We start from the raw sequence: 24,155 nt of genomic DNA on the forward strand, positions 1-24,155 counted from the left end.
ACTTGTGTCCTTTCAATTCATTTGAATTTAAATTTTGTTTTCTTCTTCTATCCAAATTGATTCGGTCGTTGAAACTATTGGTGATGATTCGGAATCGATTGGATAATCTGAACGAATTTGATTGAAAATCCAATGAATATATTTAGCAACACGTGTATAAACACCTGGTTGATCAGGACGTGCACAACCACGACCCCATGATACAATACCAATTTGATAGAATCGTTGTTTATCATTATCGCCATTAGGATTACCATTGATAATCATTGGACCACCTGAATCACCTTGACATGAATCACGGCCACCCATTTCATATGCAGCACACAATTGTCGTGCATCAATACGTTTTTCACCATAAATTTTTCTACATTTTTCATTACTTATAATCGGTATTTGTACTTCATGTAAACGATTCGTTATAATGCCACCTTCACGTTGATGGCCCCATCCAATAATAGTGGTATTATGACCGGCAAGAATTTTTTCATCAATTCTCGTAGTTGGTAAACAAATTGGATATAATGTTTGCGTGAATTTGAGTGTTTCATTCAATTTTAATAATGCAATATCATTCATTATAAATCGTGGTGCATACGATTCATGTGGAATTACCTTTTCTATGGACAATAACTGACCAATTGATGATTCGCTTTGATTATTTTTTCTCAATAAAATATCGTCCAAATTAATATCCGGTTTCGTTGTTGTTGTTGTTGTCGTCGTCATCGTCGTCGTCACCGTTGATGATGTTGAATTCAATTTTTTATTATTAATCGGTAATCGATTAGAACCGATAAAGACTTTTAAATTTTCAGCCAATGTTGTTGTATTGACACTACCACGTGTAATACAATGTGCAGCTGTCAATATATATTTTGTACCGATGATACTACCACCACAAATGAAACGTTGATGACGATAAATACCGACCATCCATGGCCATGAATTTGATTTGGATTCATGACCACCAACAATATATGGATCAAAAGTTTCGGTTTCTAGTTTTATTTTATTTTTTCCATATGAATCAGAAACATGTAAACCACCACAGTTTGCTTTAAATATTGAATTATTATTATTACATTTAATGGAAAAAATAAATGAAATAAAGTGAGAAAAACATACTTATGTTTAGAATTTGTTGAACAATTAATTCATCATCATCATCATCGTTGTTGTTGTTGTCATCAATATCGTGGCTATACAATGATGATGAAATGATGAAAAATGATAAAAATATCCAAATAATAAGTGGATGAAAATTCAAAAACCAAATACTATTTGTTGTATGCATTTCTGTTCAAACACTGAAATCACATTACTGTATTCTTTGTCGATTTCATTATATATATTTATTATATACCAAACTAAACGAACTGAATGTCCACTAAAATGTGCAATCATGCATTTCAATTCAATAATTTTGCTGGTCAAATTGAATCGCATCAGCTGCAACAACAAAAGAACCACAGGTCACAACAACCTACCAACATATCCATCCATCCATCCATCCATCTATTTATAACTACAGTGACAAGAACCAATAATGATGATGATGAACGTCCTTCGGGTCAAGGTTGATGAACCAAAAATTGCACACACACACACACACACACCTGGTGGTGGTGGTGGATAGGTAAGACAAACTTATTTTTTTGTATCATTGAAAATAGAAAAAAAAATTGAACATATTCAAGCCTTGTTGTTGTTGTTGTTGTTGTTGTCGTTGTATATATAATTATAATTGATCAAATTTTAATTTTTTTCTTTTTTTTCATTAATAATAATAAAAATGAATGATGATAATTTGTGTTGTTGATGAATATAATTTTGAATGCCTATATAAATATTTTTTCATATTCACACTCAGCTCGCTTGTCACTTGTCACTTGTCGCTCGTTCTCTCTCTCTCTCTCTCTCTCTCATCGTTCAATCATAGTCGTTTCATTATGATTGTGTTGTATCTCTGCAAATATATTATATATTATTATATGTATGGTGTTCAATAATCCAATAATTATTGTGTAATCAATCAATTGAAATAAAATACATGATGATACATGAAATAGATTAATGATAATGAAAAGCTGTGCTTTGGTATGACGATGATAATGATGATGATGATGATGATAATGATGGTGAATGCATTATATTTAATAAGATGAAAATTGAAAAATTGGATTAAAGAAAAAGAAAAAATTTTTTAAAAAAAATGAGAAAAAAAAATTCAAATGTTTTTCTTTTCTTGGTAAATGTCATCGGTGTGTTTGGTTATTATTATTATAAATAATGCTGATGATTTGGTCAATTTTTTTTTCTCTTTGTTTTTCCATTTGGTGTGTGTGTGTGTGTGTGTATGTGTGTTTGTGGTCCAGTCGTTTTGGTTGGTTGGTTGGTTTTGTTTTGTTTTATTTTTCTTAAGATTTCTGATTCCTTTGTTTTATTTTGTTTTGTTTTGTGTTTTGTTTTGCTTTTTTTTTGGTTTTTTTTGTTTGATTTTTTTTTTTTTTTTTTGGAATGTTAAAAATTACATTTTTTGTTTTGCTCAAGATTTTCGATGCCGTAATGTTCGTGTTGTCGATGATGATGATGATGATGATGCACTAATGGAACGTTTTTTATTATTACTACCACTACTACTACCACCACCACCACCACTTCCGGTTGTATTTGATACATTTTTAGCTATAGCCGCTGTCGATGATGATGATGTGTTTAATGGATCGCTTTGTGAATTTGTTTTTGAACAATTTTTTTTCGTACGTTTTAATGAATTTTTCATTTTTTTCGTCGTATTTCCATCATCAACATTATCATTAGATGTTGATTCAGATGATGATGGATCAGAATCTGAATCCGAATCATCATTCGAATCAGAATCAGATGAATTTGAAGAATCATCATCATCATCAATTTCTTCATCATCATCATCATCATCCTGCTCATAATCTTCATCATAATCATCTAAATCATCATCATCGTCATCGTCATCGTCATCATCGAAATCATCATAAACCATATTATCTTGTTGTTTATTTCCTTTTTTATTGGTTGATTTTGATTTTGTTGATAATGATCGTTTATTACCTGTTGTTTGTTTATTATTATTATTCATCATTTTATTTGATTTATTATTGGATGTTGTAGATTTTTTCATTGTATTTGATGATGATGATTTGGATGATTTTTTCGTTGTAACAGTATTTGTGGATTTTTTCCCAGATTTCGATTTTTTTGATGATGATGTTGTTGTTGTTGTTGTTGATTCATTTGTTGATTTCATTAATGTTTGATCATTAATCGTTACTGTATCATTGATTATAGTGGTGGTGGCGTTGGTGGATGAATAATTCATCATAACTGTATCATCCATTGTACGTTCTTCATCATCATCATCATCAATAATATTATCATTAGCAGTAGAAGCAGCAGAATTATCATTTGTATTTTGATTAATCGAATTTCCTATCATTAAATTTGATGAATTAATTATTGATCGATTTTTTGTTGTATTTGATTTTGTCGTAGACATCGATTGCTGTTGTTGTTGTTGTTGTTGTTGTTGATCATTATTATTATTATTATTATTATCATCACCAATCATTGATGTTGATTCACGAATAGCTGGTGGTGGACTCATTATTGTTGTTTCATTATCGGTATCTACTTCGGTTACATCCGATTTATCTTTTTCATCATCATCATCACTTTTTTTACTACTACTACTATTACTGTTACTGTTACTATTGCTATTACTATTACTATTACTGTTATTATTTCCATTTCCTATTTGTTTATTTTTACTATTTTTATTATTCATTGATGATTGTGATTTTTGCTGTTTTTGTTGCTTTTGTTGTTTTTGTTTTTGCTGTATTGGTTGTGATTGTTGTTGTTGTTGTTGTTGTTGTTGTTGATATATACCGGCCATCGTTGTTGCTGATGATTGTTGTTGTTGTTGTAATGATTTAGCCATCTGTAAATGAGGAGGAGGCTGATGTTGTTGTTGTTGATGATGATGATGATGTTGACCATCCGGAAGGGGATATTGTTGTTGTGGTAGTATAGGCGGTTGTTGTTGTTGTTGTGATGGATGTTCCTGTTGATGACGATGATGATGATGTGGTGGTAATGGTGGCGGTACACCCGAAGGTATTCCACCATATCTTTGTTGTTGTTGATGATAATGAAGTTGTTGTTGTTGTTGCAGTGATAATGGTGGCGGCGGTGGGTGATGAGGATGATGTGATGGATGGCCATGTAGATGATGTTGTTGTGATGATTGATTCTGCGGATGCGATTGTGGTGGAAGTGATGGCGGCGGTGGATATTGTTGATAATGTTGTGAATGATGTGAATATTGATGAGGATGATGTGGATGTTGTTGTGAATGATGAAGATGTGGAGGTGGTGGTGGTGGGGGTGGACCATGATGCGGATGTTGATGATGATGATGGTAACCCATCGTAGCCATCATTGATAATGAATCCGATGCTAATGTCGATGATGGTGGTGGCGGTGGTTGTTGTTGCGTTGCTGTTGAACCGGAAATGGCTTGAGCTTGTGCTTGAGCTTGAGCAGCGGCAGCTGCAGCTGCAGCTTTGGATTTTTTCGAATTTGATTTAGTTTCTGATTTTTCTTTCGCTGCTTTCTTTGCACCGTTTGCTTTTGAACCACCAGCTGCTTTTTTCGTTGAACCCCCACCACAGGTTGATTTGGATTTTTTTCCATTACCACCAGTTGGATTGGTAGGTGGTGTTCCGGGTATATTGTTCATATGTTGTGGATTAGATTTTGATGTAACAGAACCAGTCGATGTCATTGGTGGCATACTACCATGTGGTGGTGTTTGCATATGAGGAGGCGGTATTGGTTGTCCTGGTGGTACACCCGGGGGCATACCACCATATCGTTGCTGTTGTTGTGGTTGTTGAGGATGCATAGATCCTTGAGGTGGGGGATGTGGCGGAATCATTGATTGTTGTGTATGTTGATGATGACCATGATACATATTGGTATGATGATTCATACCACCAACACCACTACTTCCTTGATGTGAGGGTGGTCCATAATTTATAGGCATATTACTACCTGGGTTAGCTACCGGTGGTCGCCTATGATGATGTTGTTGTTGTTGTGAATGATGTGTATGATGCGGATGTTGTTGAGATGATGATGGTGGTGGCGGGGGTGGTGGTCCAGTATTACTACCACCAACAGCATGAGGATGATGTGGATTATATGATACTGTAGTTGTAGATGATGTTGGTCCACTTAATGCATTACGCAGATTATAATTCATATCAACATGATGTGGATGATGTGCTGAATGTGATGGCAATGTTGATGTTGATGATGATGCTGATGGTAGTGGTGGTGGTGGCAATGGTCCATGTGGATGATGTGGAACACCAGTATGATGTAAATGTGGTGGTAATGGCGGCGGTGGTGGTTGTGGTAGTGTTGGCTGCCCATGATGATGATGATGATGATTACCACCCGGATAATTACTCGGACTATTATTATTAGAAATTGTATGTGACATTTTACCACTCATTGGTCCATATTGGTTAACGGTTGCCGATGATAATGTTGTACCATATTCCATTGCTGCTGATGATTGTATACCACCACTAGTTGTTGATGAATGTTGTATAGAAATTGTTGTTGCCGTTGATGATATTGATTGGCTAACATTTGATCCCATCGATTGTTGTTGCTGTTGTCCATGATGTCCATGGTATGATACCGATGTTGATGATGATGATATTGGTCCTGGAACATTAGATATTTGTGATCCATGTTGATAAGAATGTTGTTGTTGTTGTTGATGATGATGATGATGATGTGATTGTGGTGGTGGTGGTGGTTGACTACTTTGTTGTTGTGGACCTTGTTGAGGATGATGACCACCACCAGCAGTATGATGATGATAGCCAATTGCATTTGGTTGATTATTATAATTTAAATGTGCAGGAATATTAGATGTTGATGATTGTTGTGATGAAATTGTTGCCACTGCAGCAGTCGTCGTTATCGTTGTTGTCGTCGATGATGATTGCGTTTGAGAATTATTATTATTATTATTATGATTGAAGCTCGTTATATTCTGTGTATTTTGGTGTTGTTGTTGTATCATGGTTGTATGGCTATTATTTGAATTTGAATTTGAATTCAATGATGATGTATGATGATTGGTCAAATTACTTCCACCATATTGCACCATTTTATTATTATTATTATTTGGCTGCGTTAATTGATTTTGGCTTGTTTGATATGATGATAAATTATCATTTTTATTTGGCTGCATTGAATTTATTATTGGCGATGATGATCGATCATTATTATTATTATTCGTTATTGTTGTTGCCATCATTTCTTGTGAATTTTCATTCAAATTTAAATTACGATTATTATTCATTGATAATGGTGGCGATTTAGTTGTTGTTGTTATTGTTGTTGTTGTTGTTGACGGTGGTGGTGTTGTTGTTGCAGTTGTTGACGATGAAACATTTAATTTCACATTTTCCATACCAATTGATTGTTGTTGTCCATTGCACTGTAATTGCTGTTGTGACGATTGTTGCTTTATAGTATGGCTATTTACATTTGTTATTGCTGTGGTGGTAGAATTTTTCTGATTTCCATCTTTAATCGTATCATTACCATTAATCAATAATTTATCATTTTCCTGTTGTTGTTGTTGTTGTTGCTGTTGATGTTTTTGATCACTATATTGTTGTCGAATCTGTTCCATAGCTGTATCAATCATTTTTTGATACATTTCTGTATCAAATGCAGGCTGTTTACTATAACGTTGTAATTGGCGATTAAATTCTTCACTTGATTCAAGTAATTTACGTTTTTTCTCTTTAAATAATTGTTCCATATTTGCCAATTCACTGAGTGATCTTTCTTGATGTAGGATTAATGAATCAGCCTGTTTACGTAATACTTCTAAACGACTATTCGTGACGATTGTACGTACATCGGGCATAACTTTATCGGAAAATACTTCAGATATCAATATATTATTACGATGATAACGTGTTGCAGCCATTTGTTTATTACTATTTGTTAATCCAATGCCAACCATATTGCCACCACCAGCAGCACCACCGATGGCCATGCTGCTAATACTACAACCACCACCACCACCACCACCTATATCATCATCAATAGTTGAATTGATTAATTCATCTTCCGGATAATAACCGAATTGATGATATGGTGAATCATATTGATGTGATGATGATGTTGATGATGATGATGAATTTCGATCATCTTTCATATTCATTTGTTTCTACAATTTTTTTTTTGTTCAATTAGTTCAATCAATTAGTAATCAATTTAACAAAAAAAAAACAAATTATCTTACTTTTCGATTTGATTTATTTGGTTTTTCATTTTTCGATTTTGTTGATCGATTTGAATGTGATTCCTGTTTGAAATTCAAGAATTAAATGATTTTTTTTTTGCCATTTATAAAACAAAAACAAACCGTTCGATGTTGTGTCGGTATATGTACAACCACCGGTTTTGTTGGATTAAAATTTGGATGTCCACGATTTGAATGATAAATGAATGGTGAACCACCATGATTACCACCACCACCACCAACACCACCGGATGATGATGATGAATGATTGGAAGTAGCTGCAGCAACAACGGCAGCAGCAGCAGCAGCAGTTGCTACCGATGATGATGATGATGAGGATGAATTAGATGATGATAATGTTGTTGATGATGTTGTTATTATTGAACCAGATCCAGAATTCATATTACCGTTATTGATATTATTATTATTAATAGAACCGGAATTTGTAATGCCAGCACCAACCATTGTGTAATATGCCGGTTATTATTATGGTACCAGTAGTTTTATAATGTAACCACCGGTATTACAATGATGATTAATTGATGAAATATTTGAGATCATAATAAAACCAAAATTTGAACGAACAAAAAAAAAATCACAAACACATAAACACACACACACACACACACACATAGAGAAAGAGAGAGAGAGACAGCAAAATTTCTTTGAAAATTTAAAATTGAAATTCTTGAAATTTTATCAAATAAAAATATTCAAATCGATTATCATACAATCGAAGAATGAATTCGTCATCATCATCATCATTTAAATATTCAATTCTGCTTTTTCTTCTTCTTTGATGTTTTCTATCGTGGTCGTCGTCGTCGTCTTCGTTTTCATCATCATAGTCGTCGTTTGTTGTTTAGTTTTTTCTAACTTTGTTCAATAATAATTTATTATTAGTGGCATCAAAGTAGTAGCAAAAAAAAAAATTTCTTTATTTGAAACACAGACACATACACAACGAAACATTTTTTGTTCGAATTGAATTGAATTGAATGATGATGATCGTGTAGCAGGAGAGCACCAATGAATTTTTTTTTCTTCTTTCAAAATAGCTAAAGCAAAACTTGAATCATCATCATTTGATTATTATCGTCGAATCGAATAAAAGATGTTTTTGAATGGAAACACACACACACATTCACTTTAATTCTCAAAATGAATACCACCATATATACAAAAATACATAGAAATAAGCAAAATGCGAGTAAGAGAGATGTAGTGAGGGGCTAGGTTTTTTCTAGACTAGTTTATTATCTTTTTTTTTCTCTTTCTCTCCCTCTTTATTTCATGTTTAGCATCTATTCCACATTCTTATTAAAATAACAACAACAACAAAAAAACATCCACAACAACCACCACCACCATCACCACCGCATTCAATTGATTAAAGCTGAATATTTTTCTTTATTTTTTCGTTTCTTAAATTCTCGTTTTTTGTTGTTGTTGTTGTTGATTTTCTATAGATATTTTCTCTTCATGTGTTTAATGGATATGGAAGGCTGTCAGGCTACTTCGAAGAGAAAAAAAATGCTGGTTAACTGGCTGGCTGGATGGCTGATTGATTCGTATCTTTCGTACAATTTTTTTTCGGGTTTTTTTTTTGATTTCGTTGGTTGGTTGATTGGTTAGTTGGTTGGTTGGTTGGTTGGTTGGTTGGTTGTTCGGTTGGTTGACGCTGGTGGCACTCTCGGATATTCACAGCCACAGAGAAAATTGGTCTCCTCATTTGAGGGTGAGAATACCAAAATTTTTGCAAATTCTTCCCCTCAAAATTTGCGCTACTTACGCTTTATAAATTTTTTGCCCATTTTTTTTGTTTCTTCTCCGTGAACATAGTTGTGATGTGTTTGTGTGTGAGATGTAGACATCCCAAACATACATGAATCCAGTGTGTGTGTGTGTGTGAATGGCTCAATTCTTTTTCTTTTCATTTTTTTTTTTTTTTTTTTTTTTGGTTTTGTTCTTGGAGCCCAACCACCGCTGGTGGTGGTAGTGGCAAGTAAATTTTTTTTGTTTTGTTGTTTTCTTATTGTTTATTTTTTTTTCGTCGATTCTAAATCTCTTTTTATCTAAGATTTTTGTTTTGTTGTTTTTTTTGACCACTATCTCCATCCACACATTTTGTTTTTGTTTTTGTTTTTTCAGCAGAGGAAGAAATATATTCATGGGTCCCTATTATTTTGGTTGACGATTAACTAAAATTATTACCACTACCATTCATCATTGTGTGAATATTTTTCCGTTTTTTATTGTGTTTCATTATCCAGATACTACTACTACTACTACTATCCACCACTATTGCTGCTATATATATATATACAGTAATACCCCGCTTAACGCGGGGGTTACGTTCCAAAAATTCTGAGCGTTAAGCGATATGCTTTTTCATTTCACAAAATATATGTATTCTATGAATGGATCATACCCGCCTAGTAGCTATTATGTGGTAGTGGTGATTAGTGGTATGGGTAATATTAACAAATGGTCGATAGGTGGTGTTTTTTCAAAAAAAAAAAAAAAATTCTATGAAAAAAATTAATTAATGTTCATTTTAAGTTTCAAGTTACAAATAATTCAAAAAAAAAAAAAAAATAAAAATGTTTGTTGTTTGGTTTCACGTTAAATCGAAACAAACATTTTTTTTTCGTTGCCGGTAATTCTAATGTCTGAAAAAAAGAGGCATATGATCATTTTTTTTCTTGCTCATCCAAATGAAATGTGATATAATGTGATGTGTCCCTGTCAAACAAACAAACAAAAAAAAAAACAAAAAAAAACCAGATGAAAGAGACAAAAAAAAATTTCAACCCATGTCATTTGTTGTTCATAGAATTTACAATTTTCTCTCTTTAACTCTCTCTCAGTGTGTGTGTGTGTGTGTGTCTGTGTCTGAGATACAGACACAGATAATAAATACATTCAGCATTGAGAATGTATGGTAAAAGCAAATGGAAGAAACAAAAAAAAAAAATATAAATTCTTTTACCCCAGAGTCCACAAACGTCAAATGATTGACGAATCCTACCCAATATATGGTGTGTGTCTGTGTGTCTGTGTGTTGTGTATGCATTTAAAGAAAAAGAGAGTTCAAGTTAAGCTCGATAAATTTTTTTTTTTTTTTTTGCTTTCTACCATCAAACTTCGTGTACCTGTTTGTAATTTGATGATGATGATTATTATTGTTGCAAAAATCAAATTTTAACATTTTTTGAGAAGAAAAAAAATGAGAAATTTAAAATTCCCAAATGAAAATGAAATTAAATTTATGTTCAAGAAAAAGTGTTTCTTTTGTAAACAGGAGAAAATGAAAATCTTTTTCAGAATTCAAGAGAAAAGAATATTCGAGTTTCGACTGTATATATAGCGAGAGTGAGAGAGAGAGAGAGAACGATCAACATAATACAAAACATTCGTGTGTGTGTGTGTGTGTGTATCCCATTCACTAATGCCACATATACAGATATTTTGAATTGAAAAAAAGGGAATAATATCCCGGTTCTATTATACTGCCAATACTGCTGATATGTTATCTTTATCATTTAAGAATTCATCATTGTTGAATTTGGATTGTGGTATCGATTTCAAAACAAGAAAAAAAAATATATTCCCTTTTTTTCATGTTTTCAAATTATTCACCATCAATCAAATTGGCGACAACGGCGCCATCTTGTGATGAACAACATCACCATTTCTCTCTATTTTTGTTTTGTTCATTTGAATTATCACGTTATTTATTTCAAATCAAAAAAAAAAAAAAAAAAAAAACTACAATTCATAAGCCAGTCAAAAAAAATTTATCAATAATGAAAGGCAGATTAATCAGATTTCTTCATAATTGATCCATTATCATTAGTGCTTATAGTATCGATTAAATAGAAACAAATTGTACCGCCAAACACAATCAATGTACCGTTCCAATGCCAAATTGTGAATGGATTGCCAAAATAAAATATTGAAAATAATAATGATAAAAATTTTCGATTTGTCAAACACAATGTAACGGATAATGAATTACAATGCATAATTAAATCATATACTGAACATATACATAGATATTGTGTTAAAACAGTCAACAATAGATAAAATGGTAGATCAAATAATGTATTAACATTCAATCGTTCGATGAATAATTGAAAATGTAAATGAATATCATCGATGGATGTAATCACGAAAATCGGTATGGACAATATATGCTGCATATGTGGAAAAAAAAGATTTGATTTAAAAAAAAGTGGAGATTTTTTTATAAAAAAAAATAAAAATTCCAACTTACAACATAGAATAATGCTTCATTTGAATTTTTAACAAAATTTTTTGCCAAATATTCTTGATAAATACCGACAGCAGCTGATGATAGAAATGATGCCGCCAATAATGTTATGCCGATTGTTGTTGTCCATGTTGTTGTTGTTGTTGTTGTTGTTGATGTAGTGGTGGTAATTGAATGATTATTTGTAAATTTAAAAAACAAAAATGATGAAAATATGTCCACATAATCTAGTGAATATTTTAAACGATAATCTTCAATTGTACACAATATTAGACCAATGGTAATGGCAATAACTGAAAAGAATTTATTCATTGAATAACGATGACGTAGTATTAACATTCCTAATAACATATTGGCCACTAGACTAGACTGAAATGAATAATCAGAATAATTAATTGAAACAAAGAAAAAAAACAAACAAACATACCGATTTAAATATCATCATCAATGGTATTGAAATGCCATAATTTAATGATAAATTATTGGTGAAAATTGTAAAAAAACTTAGAAATACCAATGGCAAATAATATCTGATGATTGATGAGTTTTTTTTTTTAATTAAAATCCAATTAAATCAATCAATCAAAATTCAATTACCTAATGGGCACTTGTGGCCGATGAACACCTAAACCAAATGGTAGACCAATAGTAAACAATAGGCCACATATTGTAATGAATAAATGTTGAATAAATGAAATGAAATTTGATGATTTTGGTGCCAATCTGTAGTCAAAGTTAAAACAAACAAAAACAAGTTAATTAATAAACACACATATACACACAATGAATGAATTACCTGAGTGTTTGTTCTTGTAGTGCCATATTGATGAAACAAAATGTTGTACATTTTATCATTAACCATGTTTTTTTCCATTCAAATGATGATGATGGTGAATTTTGTTCATTTCTTTGTTGAGCATTATTTTTCATCATTGTTTCATTTGTTGTTGATTGCTGTTGATCAACTTTGTTGATCATCGAATTAATTGATTTATTGGAATTTCGTTTTCGCATTGTTGTTAATTATGATTGAAAATAAAAATTATAACATAATAAAAAACGTATACAAAAATCAATGAGAGACACAAAAGGTTAAAATAGTTGAAATTTTATTTTTAAAAAATTTTTCCATTCATTCATTTCATTCATCATCATTTGATCATCATCGTGGACACATAGCATGACGACCACCATCAACCGGTAATGATGCACCGGTAATAAATGTAGCTGAATCTGATGCCAAATATGTAATTGCCGATGCAATTTCAGCAACATCACCAACACGTCCAATTGCATGGGTGGTTTTTGAATGTTCCAAAAATCGTTGATATTGTTCATCATTAAGGCCACTTGCTTTATGTATATTTGTAACGACAACACCTGGATTAACTGAATTAACACGTACACCTTTACTGGCCAATTCCAATGCTGTACAACGTGTTAATTGATCGAGGCCAGCTTTTGAGATATTATAAGCCAATACACCTGGGAAACTACGTATACCATTCACTGAGCTTACATTAACAATATTGCCTTTTGATTGGATCAAATATGGTACAGCCAACATTGTTAAATGATAAATAGCCCGAAGATTTAGATTCATAACACGATCATATTGATCCAATGATGTGGTTTCAATTGTTCCCATTTCAATGATACCGGCATTATTGACCAATACATCTAAACGATTATATTCGGCAATCGTTTTATCCATCAATTCTTTAACAGCTTTTTGATCATTGCTACCAATATCGCCAACATGGCTGATAATTTTCTGTTCTGAATTCTGTCGTTGTTGACGACATGCTTCAATGGTTTGTTGTAAACGTTCATTATTACGACCAGTAAGACAAAGATGTGCACCAAGACGACTAAAATGTATGGCTGTTTCACGACCAATACCACTGCTTGCACCTGTGTGTGAGTGTATGATTTTTTTTTGATGAAAATAATTAAACCAAAGAGTCCAAAGATTTACCTGTTATAAGCACAACTTTACTGGTAAATGAAATGTTGGACAAAAGTTTCGACATTCTTTTATTTTTGCTCTGTTTATTGTGGAAAGCAATAAAAATGGCGCTGTGAAATGATTGAAAAAAAGAAAAATAGAAAAAAAAACGTTCGATTTGTTTAAATAAATGAAAAAAAAACTCACCAGTTTTTTTTCTTTCAATAAAAACAATCAATCAGTCGATGTTTTTTCTTTCTCCTGATTATTATATCGAATAAAATATCGTTGTCTGTCGAGATGAGATGTTGTGTCAATCCAAAAATGGGCAGAAAAAAAAATTGAGCAACAAACAAACAAACAATGATAAAGAGAGAAAAAAAACACGCAAATTGAATGACAACGCAAAGACAAATTACCTTATCAATTTGTTGTTGTACGACCATCAATTTCTGGCCTGATCATTGATACCGTTTGGATCTGTGTCTAAGATGACATCATCATCATCATCATCAACATATTCATCGGGCGTGATGAACATGGAAAAGAAAAAACTTACAGTGATACATTGAATATATGATGATGATGATAATTGGTGATTATCATCAAATAGTATGTGTGTGAGAAAGAAACCAAAAAAAAAACAACAATAAAACATCGATATAATCGATAAATTTTTTTTTTCTCAACAAATAAAATGAAAATACAGTCATTATTCGATTTTTATACAGTGTATCATCAATAGTTTTCCAATTATGAATCGATCAATTCTCAAAATAATCCAAATGTTGACTGTATTTTTTTTTCTACTTTCGTTTCGTTCCGTTTCGTCCATTCTCTAATATTGTTATAACAACGAACAAATGGCTTGAGTTTGCGCAATAAACATTAATCACACACAAGTACCAATTACAATTTTTTTTTTCTATTTAACAACAATTTTCACATCGTCGTCACTCAGGAATTTTGGAATTGATTTTTTGTTGAAAAGAATTTTTAACTTGACAACAACAACGACAACAACAACAACGGAAAACAAAATAAAAAATGAATTGAATCTTTGGATATATTTTTTTTTCACTCCTGAATATTCGTATTGATACAGAATTTTTTTTTTATTATTACTAATTTTTCATCATATAACCAACAGCAATAAAATAAAAGAATCATGAATGAAGAAGCAGAAGATTTTCCACAAAATATACGAGGTTTGAAGTGTTTTTTTTTGTGTTTTGTTCAAGTTTTAAATGTTTCGATTTTCTTTTTCATTTTTTTCTTTGTTCCAAAAACAAATAATTAAATAAATAAATGAATGACCATTATATATATTATATAAAGGTTTAAAAGGTTTACAGAATTTAGGCAATACATGCTATATAAATGCAACATTACAAGCATTATTACATATACGGCCATTACGTTTATATTTTACTGAAACCTATTATCGTCGTTTACGTTTACAATGGGATAATAGTATTGATTCGTTATTCCATCAATTTATGATGACATTATGGACAATGCCATCATCATCATCATCATCATTAAATAATCATCATCATCATCATCAATCTAAAAATCATTCATCAATGAATGATACATCGACAACAACAACGGCATCATCTAGTAAAAATGTAAATTATGCACAAGATTCATTGGTCATTCTACGAGCATTAGTATCATTCATTTGGAAAAGATATTCATTTTTTAGTCCAGGTGATCAACATGATTCGCAAGAATTTCTTCAATGTTTACTTGGTGATTTACATGATGCATTGAAGATACCATTCTATCCTGAATCTCAATTTTTACATTATAAATTAAGAAATTGTGATTATCAACTTAGAAAATTGGCTAAATATCTAATTGGTAAATATGAAAATATTTGATTTATTTATTTCTATCCTGTTTGTGTCGAATTCACTTTTTTTACTCTCTTTTTTTTCGCTATAAATAGAACACGATTTTGATTGCAATGAATATGATGCTGATCATGAATATTATAAAAAAATTGACGAATTCATACAACAATCACGATTAGTTAATTATTATCATTCAAAAAATTATCAGCCAATTACATCAATGGATAATCAACACGACATATCAATTGATCATGATGGTGATCATACGGATGAACCAATTTTATATAATTTATTCAATCAAAATCCGTCCCATAATCAAGACAATGATCATAATTGTAATTCTAATTCTAATCATGGTGATCATCAACATCTTAAATATCGTAGCATTATAAGTGATTTATTTGCCGGTGAATTAGAGAACACTATACGTTGTACAAATTGTGGCCGTACATCAATTTTAACGGAAACATTTCTTAATCTTTCTATACCGATTACGGCTATTGATCGTGCTATACAAAGTAAAATACAAAATTCAATGGTTTTTCGTAAGTTTTTTTTCTGTTTATAATTTCAAAAAAATCTTATAAAAAAATGTTTTTTTTTCTTTGAAAATCAATAGCCAATATACGATTAAGCGTTCCATTCAATAATCAACAACAACAACAACATCAATCGGCGACAAATCAATCATCATTGATTGAAAAATCATTAAATTATGCATTTGAAACAATACGTTTCTATTATGATTATCTATGGAATTGGTTCGATTGGTTTATGTCATTTTTATCAAATCCATCTGTAGATCTAATGGATTGTTTGGAAACATTTTTCAATCCAGAATTATTGGAAAATGAAAATCGTTATCATTGTGATAATTGTAAAAAATTATGTAATGGCATCAAATGTATACGTATCAAACGATTGCCAGAAATATTGATCGTACATCTTAATCGTTATCAAAATGTTAATTCCGTCGTGCGTAAAATAACATCACAATTAACATTTCCATTGAATGATTTTTCATTGAAATCATTTCTATCGGAAACTACGACCAATGTAACATATTCGGCCGATGCACAATATGATTTAGTTGCCGTTGTTTGTCATAATGGTACACAAGTTACGAATGGCCATTATATTTGTTATGCATTGAATGAAATCAATTTAGATTGGTATGAATTTGATGATACATATGTAACATATGTAAGTAAAGATCGTATATTATCGATGGCATCCAGTGCATACATCTTGTTCTATCAACGTGTGGATCCAAAATCAATAATGACCCGTACTATGAATATTATTTATGATATTGAACATCGTTGGATGGAATCCTGTACAGATAATTCATATCTAAAACGTTTGAATTTAAATCTTCAAGATTATTATTTCTTCACTACACAATCATCATCATCATCATCATCATATAAAGTAAATGTTGATGATGCATTTATTAATCTGAAAAGTGTTCCATTAAGTAAACAATGGTTAATGGCATTTCAATCATTACAATATCCTGGTCCTATCGATAATTCTGATATATTCTGTATACATGGACTAATACGTCCAACTGAATATTTATTTTTCAATAATTTATCATTACCAGTTATTGAACCAGTTGGACAATTTTTATGGCTTTTATATGGTGGTGGGCCATTGTTTCGTTGTTCCGGTTTTATTGAAAATCGAAATAATGAACAACAGCAGCAACAATATGCCGTATGTTTACAATGTAGTTCATTATTAGATATGTATGATGAACGTCGTAAAAGTGAATTTAATGAATTTATTCAATTACAATCAATGCATGTACACATGTTTCGTAAATTGAAATTGAAAACAAGTGAATTGACAATTATTATTGATAAATGTAATGATCAAAATCATCAAGATGATGGACAAGTACAACAACAACAACAAAGTGATCAAGAAGATAATTTATTAATTATATCGAATGATGATGATGATGATGATGATGATGAGGATGATGAAAAGAAAGAATTGGATGAAAATGGTGCCATTATTACAACTGCCGATGATGATGATGATGATGATGATGATGATAATGATGATGATGGTGATGGTAATGAGAATGAAACAAACAACAAAACGAAATCAAAAAAATCATCAATTGAAATGAAAATGTTGGATACAATGATGATGACAATTGATGATGAACAATCAGCATATTATTATCTAATCTCGGCTGAATGGATTATAAAATGGTTAAGTTTTGTTAATGTACGTTTTGATCAATCAACTGTAACGGCACGTGATCGACAATTATTTAGTCATTATGAACAGATATTTAAAAAACAAGAAGAAAGACAACAAAATCCACAACCATATGATGAACAATATCATCGTATGATTTATTTACGTACAAAGACTATTCATCCACCATTAGCATCATTATTACGTTCAATAATGAATACAATGAATAAAAATCAATTTCAGATCGATACAGAAGATATGTTGAAACAGATTGATCTGGATCTACATACGGTATTACCACCTGGTCCTATTGATAATTGGTCAATATTTGGTATAAAAAGAAAAATTTTAACCGAAAACCGTAATCGTGAAAATATGAATAATAAAGATCCACTAAAACAAAAATCAATGACAATCGATATGGCAACTAAATATGATGATCTTTGTAAATTGTTTGCCGAAATTCTTGCCGGTCAATCATCAGCGAATGATTTTGTTTCAAATAATAATGTTGAATATTCATCTGATAATCAAACGATAAAATGTCAATATCGATTTGCATTCCATTCACGTTATGGTGGCTTATATGAAGAGAATAGTTCATGTGTATTCTATTTAGTATCCAGTGATTATTGGAATCTTTTCTCACAGACCTATGGTGGTGGTCCAACAATTCGTTTTAATTATTTATTGAATAAATTTGAAGCCAATATCACTGTGAATGATATTGAATTTTTTATACGTGAACATTATCGTAGCCGTCAAACAATGGTCAATAATAATGGTGATAATGATAATAATAATGATCATGATGATGGTCATTCAGAAACAGAAAATAATGATGGCGATGATGATGGCAATGATGATAAAAATGATCAACAACAACAACAACAACAGCAAAAAACGGAACAAATAGACTTGATGCAAAAACAACAAAACGATGAACCAGTATTGATTGAAAGTTTAGAAAATAATGAAATTCTTATCAATAATAATGATTCTCATCAAACTGAAATTGAGACAAACATCTGTAGACGACGACGACGACGACGACAACAGAGACAACGGCGTAACAACAGTGGCAATAATAATCAACCAGTAAAATCATCAACTACAACAGCGCCAGAAACAATGAATGATGATGATCATGACAAAATGGATTGATTGATTGAAATATTTAGTATATTATATTTTGTTTATTTTTAAAAAAATTTACAAAATTTTTTTTTTTTTTTTGATAATTTCATTCAAAATTCAGTTCATCATGGACCATTGATGGAATCTAGTCTTCTTTTTGTTTACTTACGTACTTACTTATTACACCTATTCACACACTGAATGTTCTTTTTTTTTCTTTTCTTTTTCTCTTTCATTTTCGTTAATTTTCATTTCTTTTTTTCATTCAAAATTATTATATATCACAATAATTTTCATCACTCATTCTCTCTACTTTCAACTATATTTCTGGTCATTTTGATGTGCATTTATAATAAGCTCGTTTATTATTTCTTTTTCAATAAAATTTTTTAAAAAAAAACTGGTCATTTTTAAACGTTGTTGATTGATTTTCAACCAAGCGAGAGAGAGAGAGAAAAAAAAATGGAAATGAATTTTATTGGTTTATAATTTATGGTAAAAACTACAGAATTTTCAGGTTTTTTTTTTTAAAAACAAGATTGATAATCATATAAATTGGAATATGAGTAAATGAATATTTGTTGTTGTTTGAATAATAATAATAAAAAAAATGGCTGGAATTCATGTTTGTCAAAATTGAATTTTTTTTTTTCACTAACTAAACGATGATGATTACGATGATGATGATGATTACGATAATGATGATAATGAAAATGGCCAGATTATAAATCACAATCATCATTTTTATGCTTATATGTGTGTGTGTATGTTTGATTACGATCGATTTTGATTGATTGATTGAAAAATCATGATGATGATGATGATGATGATTAAATGTATAAGATGATGATGATGATGATGAATTCACAAAAAGAAGAAAAATGTTAATCTCTTCATTCATAGGTATATTATTTAATTATTTTCGTCAATCAATTTCAAATGTTTTTATGTTGCCTAATTTTTTTTAAATGTTTTAAATCTGTGTAAGCATATAATATGTAGATGGCTGATTATTATTATTATTATTGTTGTTGTTGTTGCTGCTGCTATCGCTGTTGTTGTTATTATTATTAAATGAAACAATATTTTCATTATGATCTATAATTGGACTAGTTGTTGTCGTAAGAATTTCATTAAATTGTTGATGATGATTATGATGTATAGATGGTGATGATACAGATGTTGATGATGCATCGTCATCGTCATCATCATCCATACAATCAACATTATCATCATCATCGATACAATCCATAAAATCTGAATTTTCATAATCAACATTGTTGTTGTTGTTATTATTATTATTGGCTGTTGTTGTTGTAGTTGTTGTTTGTGGCAACATTGAACGATAATCATGTAAATCAAATTCAACAAAATCTACTGCCGTTGATTTACCACCACCACCATTACCAGCACCAAATACAAAATCATCATTCAGATTTGGTGTCGATATTGAACGTAATATACGTGGTACTTGTATATTGTCCAATCTTTCAAGAATCTGTTTTGAAAAATTTAAATTTGAAAAAAATCACTAATGTTTTAACAATATTCACTAACCTTATTAAATAATGGCCGCCGTTGTATATCATAATCGATACAATTTTCAATAAGTTTGATAAATTTTTTCGGTATACCATCACGTGTCTTTCTGAAATCCGGTCGTAAATGGCCACAGCCAACCATATAAAGAATTTGATGTGGATTATTTATCTGCTGATATGGTAATGTACCGGTGGCTATTTCATATAATACAATACCATAACCATAAACATCACTTTGAAATGTATATGGATTCAATCCGGTCATACGTATTACTTCTGGTGCCATCCACAATATCGATCCAGTTGGTTGATTAATACGTTGTGAACCATCCCATTGTGCTTTCACAGTGGCCAGACCAAAATCACCAATTTTTACTGTATAATCTTTGTGTAGAAATATATCTATTGGAATAAAAAAAAAATTAGAACAATTAATTTCAATTTCAACAACAGAAAAACAAAACAATTTACTATTAGATTTAAGATCACGATGAATAATTTTTTTTGCATGTAAATAATCCATTCCTTGTGCTGTTTGTCGTGAAATGTTGAGCATTTGTATCATTTCCAATTTTGTATCCATAACATGTAAATGTTTATATAATGATGAACCTTCACACCATTGTGTGACAATCGTTAGATGTGGTTTCGATACATAACCCATGAATAATATTATATTCACATGACGTGTTTTACGTAACACGGCAATTTCATTTTTAAATTCCTGGAAAAAGGAAAAATTTTTAAAAGAAATTAACATTACAAAAAAAAACACTCACTAAAAGCTGTGCCTGTGTTGGTTCAGCCACTTTAAGTTTTTTCAATGCAACCGGTCCATGCCAATGGCCACGAAATACGGTACCATATGAACCAGATCCAATACATTCACGTACAAGAATTTCTGATTGTGGTATCTCCCAATCACGTATCGATTCACGATTAGAATCGATATGTAATTTTTCATCAGCTGATCTTGGACGATTATTTGTTATTGGATCATTATTATTATTGTTATTATTATTATTATGGTTATGATTATTTTGTTGTTCAATTTTACTCGTTTGATCAGTAGTATTGATTATATTAATACGATCAGGTTCAGAATTCGTACGTTTAATGTCTTGTTTACCGCCGCCGCCGCCGCTTATTGTATTATTATTATTACCACCAGAAACATTATTATTACCGACTCCGTTATCATTATTATTATTGCCATTCATATCAATTATACTAGATTGATGATTTTTATGATGCTGATGATGATGATGATGATGGTGATGATGTGGATGACTGCCCATTTTATGTATAATATTATATTGGCGAGCAAGACAAATTGGTGAGATCAATTGTCCACAACGTAAATGATATTTAATACCACATGCTTGACAACGAAGACCAGTAAATATTAATTTATGGCATAGATCACAATTGGCTAATGAAAAAAATTCACGACGAGTTTCATGAGCTATGATTCGTACTTCAATATTACGGCTTTGTAAACGTGATACTTCTGTATCCCAATCGATTGGTTGGCTAGTTTTTTTTGTACCAAAAAAAAAACAAAAAAATGGATCAATTTTTCTCATGGAATTACAAAATTAAACAAACAAACATACCCATTATCAGTATAACAAACATAACAAACATCGGTTGTAAGACGACGTTTTTTCATTGCTCTCATCAATACATCACGAATTGTTTGCTGTTTATTTTGTTGTTGTCCATGTCCATCGTTAATGCCACTAAATCCATCATCACCATTTTGATTTCGATGATGATGATTAATTTCAACAATTGTACGTTGTTGATTTGGCATATAAACATTTAATAACATTTTATTCGGCAATAATAATGAATTTGTATCTTGTGGCTGCTGCTGCTGCTGTTGTAAAATTGTTTGTGATGTTTGCATTGTTGATGAAGATGAAGATGTTGTCATTGTTTCATTTGTTGTTGTTGATGCTTCTGTTGTTTGTTTTAAATGGCCATGGTTTAATAATGAAGATGATGATGATAATGGTGGTGCTGGTGGTGGTGGTGGTGGTGGTGATGATAATGGTGATGATGATTTTGAATTCATCATCATCATTAAATTATTATTATTATTAGCATTAGCATTAGCATTATTCTGGCTATTTGTTGTAGTCAAATTGTTGTTTGTATTATCCATTGTTACAAATTGTACCATGATTGATTAAATGATGCAAATTGAAAATCAACAGGTGAATGGCATTTTTTTTTTGTTCTTTTGGCTGAATTGTTTTTGGAATGAAGAACAATTTATTTCTTCTTCTTAAATCCAACCAGAATGTTTACGAAATGCGAAAAAAAACTTGTGTGTGTGTGTTTGTGATCTTCTCATCAAACGAACAAATATCAAACAAATGAACCCACACGCACCAAAAAAAAAAACATATATAGATCACACAAACACCTTTCTTTTCAACAATCAAAAAAAAAAGACACAACACAAACGTATCACGTAAATATTTTGTGTGTGTGTGTGTAAGTGGGAAAGACATCAAGTAAATCACACAACATTTATAAAAATCTTCATCATCATCATCATTGGATTGATGAAAAAATCAAAAAAAAAAAAAAAAAAAATTCAATGTTATTGTCAAGTCACATTACCATCACACATCAACTCTATCATCTCATTTAATAATACACATTGAATATACAACAAGTGTATATATAAATATATATATCAATCAGTAAAATCAGAAACAAAAAAACATTAAGTAAAAAATCACTTTGTGTTTATGCGTGTGAGTTGAGTTAATTGAGCAATCAATTATCATCAATTATCATCATCATCATCATCAGTTATTTTATTTCATTAAAAAAAACGAATCGAACAAGTTGAATAAATTTTTTTTTTCACTTTTCAACACATTTACATCTTTTTTATTTTATTTTTTATTATTCATTTTTCTTTTGTTGCAAAAAAAAAACAAAATTTCATTTTCATAGGTTAATGTCGATTTGATGATGATGGTAATGAATGGGTTGATTTATCGATTGATTGATTGATTGATCAATAAAAACCAATCAATCAATCGAATAAACAAACAAACAAAATAACAATGAAAAAAAACCGCATCACTTTTGTTAATTTTGATTTTATTATTATGTATTAAAATGTGGATTTTTTTTTGTATTTTTTTCGTAATTTTTCATGGTTTATCGTCGATGGTGGTAGCCGTGGTGGTGGTGGTATTGAGCCATTTTTCTTTTTCTTTTTTTTTTGTTATTTGAGGTTGTGATTCACAATTGGATTTTTTGTCGTTGTTGTTGTTGTTGTTTTTGTTGTATCTGGAGCTCAAACAACTCGTCATTATTTTAGTTTTTTTTTCATTTTTTTTGTGTGTTTGTATAGACTCTACAAGTGTCTTTCTATGTCCATTTTTTTCTCTTTCTCTCTCTCTCTCACTGTCTATGTGTGTGTGTGGTTGGTTGGTTAATTTTGTGGATGATGAAAATTGTAGTAGAGGTTTATGTGTGTGTGTGTGTGTGTGTTTGTGGATAATTTTTGAAAGAAGACGACGACGACGACGAAGACGAAGACGAAGACGATTTTTTTTGTTTTGTTGTTGATAATAATGGCGAATGAAGATTTTTTTTGTTCGTCAATTTCGTTGATTGTGGTGATGGTGGTGGTGGTGGTAATGGTTGTCGATGTCATTGAATATCGTGCTAGTTGTTGTTATTGTTGTTGTTGTTGTTGATCATGATCATGATGATGATAATGGTGGTGGGTGGATGGCTGTTTTCTGTTTTTTTTTTTTATTACAATATG

The 24,155-nt window shown here is 30.9% G+C and overlaps 6 protein-coding genes across 8 annotated transcripts; 1 reads left to right on the plus strand and 5 right to left on the minus strand.

The window, feature by feature from the left end:
- Window positions 1-27: 27 nt before the first annotated feature.
- Window positions 28-1,003, minus strand: LOC124499183 (trypsin-1-like). The gene has a single exon (XM_075731420.1). It carries the CDS (start codon window positions 931-933, stop codon window positions 28-30), a length of 906 nt encoding a protein of 301 aa, XP_075587535.1. The 5' UTR covers window positions 934-1,003.
- A 728-nt stretch (window positions 1,004-1,731) lies between these two features.
- Window positions 1,732-9,175, minus strand: LOC124498926 (uncharacterized). Of its 2 annotated transcripts, XM_075731233.1 has the most exons (4): window positions 8,339-9,175; window positions 7,502-8,254; window positions 7,379-7,441; window positions 1,732-7,303 (listed from the first exon to the last, which is right to left on the minus strand). In XM_075731233.1, the coding sequence occupies exons 2-4, from the start codon at window positions 7,841-7,843 to the stop codon at window positions 2,546-2,548; spliced, it is 5,163 nt and encodes a 1,720-aa protein (XP_075587348.1). In that variant the 5' UTR covers window positions 7,844-8,254; window positions 8,339-9,175; the 3' UTR covers window positions 1,732-2,545. The 2 variants fall into 2 exon arrangements, with proteins under 2 accessions (XP_075587348.1, XP_075587347.1); XM_075731232.1 differs by having other exon boundaries at window positions 7,502-9,175.
- Window positions 9,176-11,159: 1,984 nt separating this feature from the next.
- LOC124499184 (nucleotide sugar transporter SLC35B4) lies at window positions 11,160-12,668 on the minus strand. Its single transcript, XM_047063060.2, has 5 exons — window positions 12,451-12,668; window positions 12,252-12,377; window positions 12,082-12,184; window positions 11,658-12,023; window positions 11,160-11,577 (listed from the first exon to the last, which is right to left on the minus strand). The coding sequence occupies exons 1-5, from the start codon at window positions 12,666-12,668 to the stop codon at window positions 11,200-11,202; spliced, it is 1,191 nt and encodes a 396-aa protein (XP_046919016.2). The 3' UTR covers window positions 11,160-11,199.
- A 78-nt stretch (window positions 12,669-12,746) lies between these two features.
- On the minus strand, window positions 12,747-14,224 carry LOC124499185 (3-oxoacyl-[acyl-carrier-protein] reductase FabG). The gene is made up of 4 exons (XM_047063062.2): window positions 14,022-14,224; window positions 13,810-13,894; window positions 13,633-13,733; window positions 12,747-13,568 (listed from the first exon to the last, which is right to left on the minus strand). Exons 3-4 carry the CDS (start codon window positions 13,685-13,687, stop codon window positions 12,817-12,819), a joined length of 807 nt encoding a protein of 268 aa, XP_046919018.2. The 5' UTR covers window positions 13,688-13,733; window positions 13,810-13,894; window positions 14,022-14,224; the 3' UTR covers window positions 12,747-12,816.
- A 259-nt stretch (window positions 14,225-14,483) lies between these two features.
- Usp20-33 (Ubiquitin specific protease 20/33) lies at window positions 14,484-19,289 on the plus strand. 2 transcript variants are annotated; one of them, XM_075731235.1, is made up of 4 exons: window positions 14,484-14,817; window positions 14,950-15,468; window positions 15,557-16,006; window positions 16,081-19,289. In XM_075731235.1, exons 2-4 carry the CDS (start codon window positions 15,102-15,104, stop codon window positions 18,837-18,839), a joined length of 3,576 nt encoding a protein of 1,191 aa, XP_075587350.1. In that variant the 5' UTR covers window positions 14,484-14,817; window positions 14,950-15,101; the 3' UTR covers window positions 18,840-19,289. The 2 variants fall into 2 exon arrangements, with proteins under 2 accessions (XP_075587350.1, XP_075587349.1); XM_075731234.1 differs by having other exon boundaries at window positions 14,484-14,810; window positions 14,941-15,468.
- LOC124498924 (serine/threonine-protein kinase A-Raf) lies at window positions 19,270-24,155 on the minus strand. The gene is made up of 5 exons (XM_075731237.1): window positions 21,970-24,155; window positions 21,133-21,886; window positions 20,825-21,077; window positions 20,370-20,755; window positions 19,270-20,310 (listed from the first exon to the last, which is right to left on the minus strand). The coding sequence occupies exons 1-5, from the start codon at window positions 22,539-22,541 to the stop codon at window positions 19,786-19,788; spliced, it is 2,490 nt and encodes an 829-aa protein (XP_075587352.1). The 5' UTR covers window positions 22,542-24,155; the 3' UTR covers window positions 19,270-19,785.

Source organism: Dermatophagoides farinae, chromosome 5 (genome assembly GCF_024713945.1).
Source record: "Dermatophagoides farinae isolate YC_2012a chromosome 5, ASM2471394v1, whole genome shotgun sequence".
NCBI classification, from domain to species: domain Eukaryota; kingdom Metazoa; phylum Arthropoda; class Arachnida; order Sarcoptiformes; family Pyroglyphidae; genus Dermatophagoides; species Dermatophagoides farinae.

Excerpts from the sequence above, each read along its gene's own strand:
- LOC124499183 (XM_075731420.1), bottom strand. The coding sequence starts at position 933 with ATGGTCGGTATTTATCGTCATCAACGTTTCATTTGTGGTGGTAGTATC.
- LOC124498924 (XM_075731237.1), bottom strand. The coding sequence starts at position 22,541 with ATGGTACAATTTGTAACAATGGATAATACAAACAACAATTTGACTACA. Across the intron at positions 20,756-20,824 it reads TCGTGATCTTAAATCTAATA|ATATATTTCTACACAAAGAT; the intron begins GTAAATTGTTTT and ends TTATTCCAATAG. Across the intron at positions 20,311-20,369 it reads GGCGGCCATTATTTAATAAG|ATTCTTGAAAGATTGGACAA; the intron begins GTTAGTGAATAT and ends TTTTCAAAACAG.
- Usp20-33 (XM_075731234.1), top strand. The coding sequence starts at position 14,771 with ATGAATGAAGAAGCAGAAGATTTTCCACAAAATATACGAG. Across the intron at positions 15,469-15,556 it reads ATTGGCTAAATATCTAATTG|AACACGATTTTGATTGCAAT; the intron begins GTAAATATGAAA and ends CGCTATAAATAG. Across the intron at positions 16,007-16,080 it reads ACAAAATTCAATGGTTTTTC|CCAATATACGATTAAGCGTT; the intron begins GTAAGTTTTTTT and ends GAAAATCAATAG.
- LOC124499184 (XM_047063060.2), bottom strand. The coding sequence starts at position 12,668 with ATGCGAAAACGAAATTCCAATAAATCAATTAATTCGATGATCAACAAA. Across the intron at positions 12,378-12,450 it reads CTACAAGAACAAACACTCAG|ATTGGCACCAAAATCATCAA; the intron begins GTAATTCATTCA and ends CTTTGACTACAG. Across the intron at positions 11,578-11,657 it reads ATGAAGCATTATTCTATGTT|CATATATTGTCCATACCGAT; the intron begins GTAAGTTGGAAT and ends CCACATATGCAG.
- LOC124499185 (XM_047063062.2), bottom strand. The coding sequence starts at position 13,687 with ATGTCGAAACTTTTGTCCAACATTTCATTTACCAGTAAAGTTGTGCTT. Across the intron at positions 13,569-13,632 it reads TAAAGTTGTGCTTATAACAG|GTGCAAGCAGTGGTATTGGT; the intron begins GTAAATCTTTGG and ends ACTCACACACAG.
- LOC124498926 (XM_075731233.1), bottom strand. The coding sequence starts at position 7,843 with ATGGTTGGTGCTGGCATTACAAATTCCGGTTCTATTAATAATAATAAT. Across the intron at positions 7,442-7,501 it reads TACCGACACAACATCGAACG|GAATCACATTCAAATCGATC; the intron begins GTTTGTTTTTGT and ends AATTTCAAACAG. Across the intron at positions 7,304-7,378 it reads CAAATAAATCAAATCGAAAA|AAACAAATGAATATGAAAGA; the intron begins GTAAGATAATTT and ends AAAAAATTGTAG.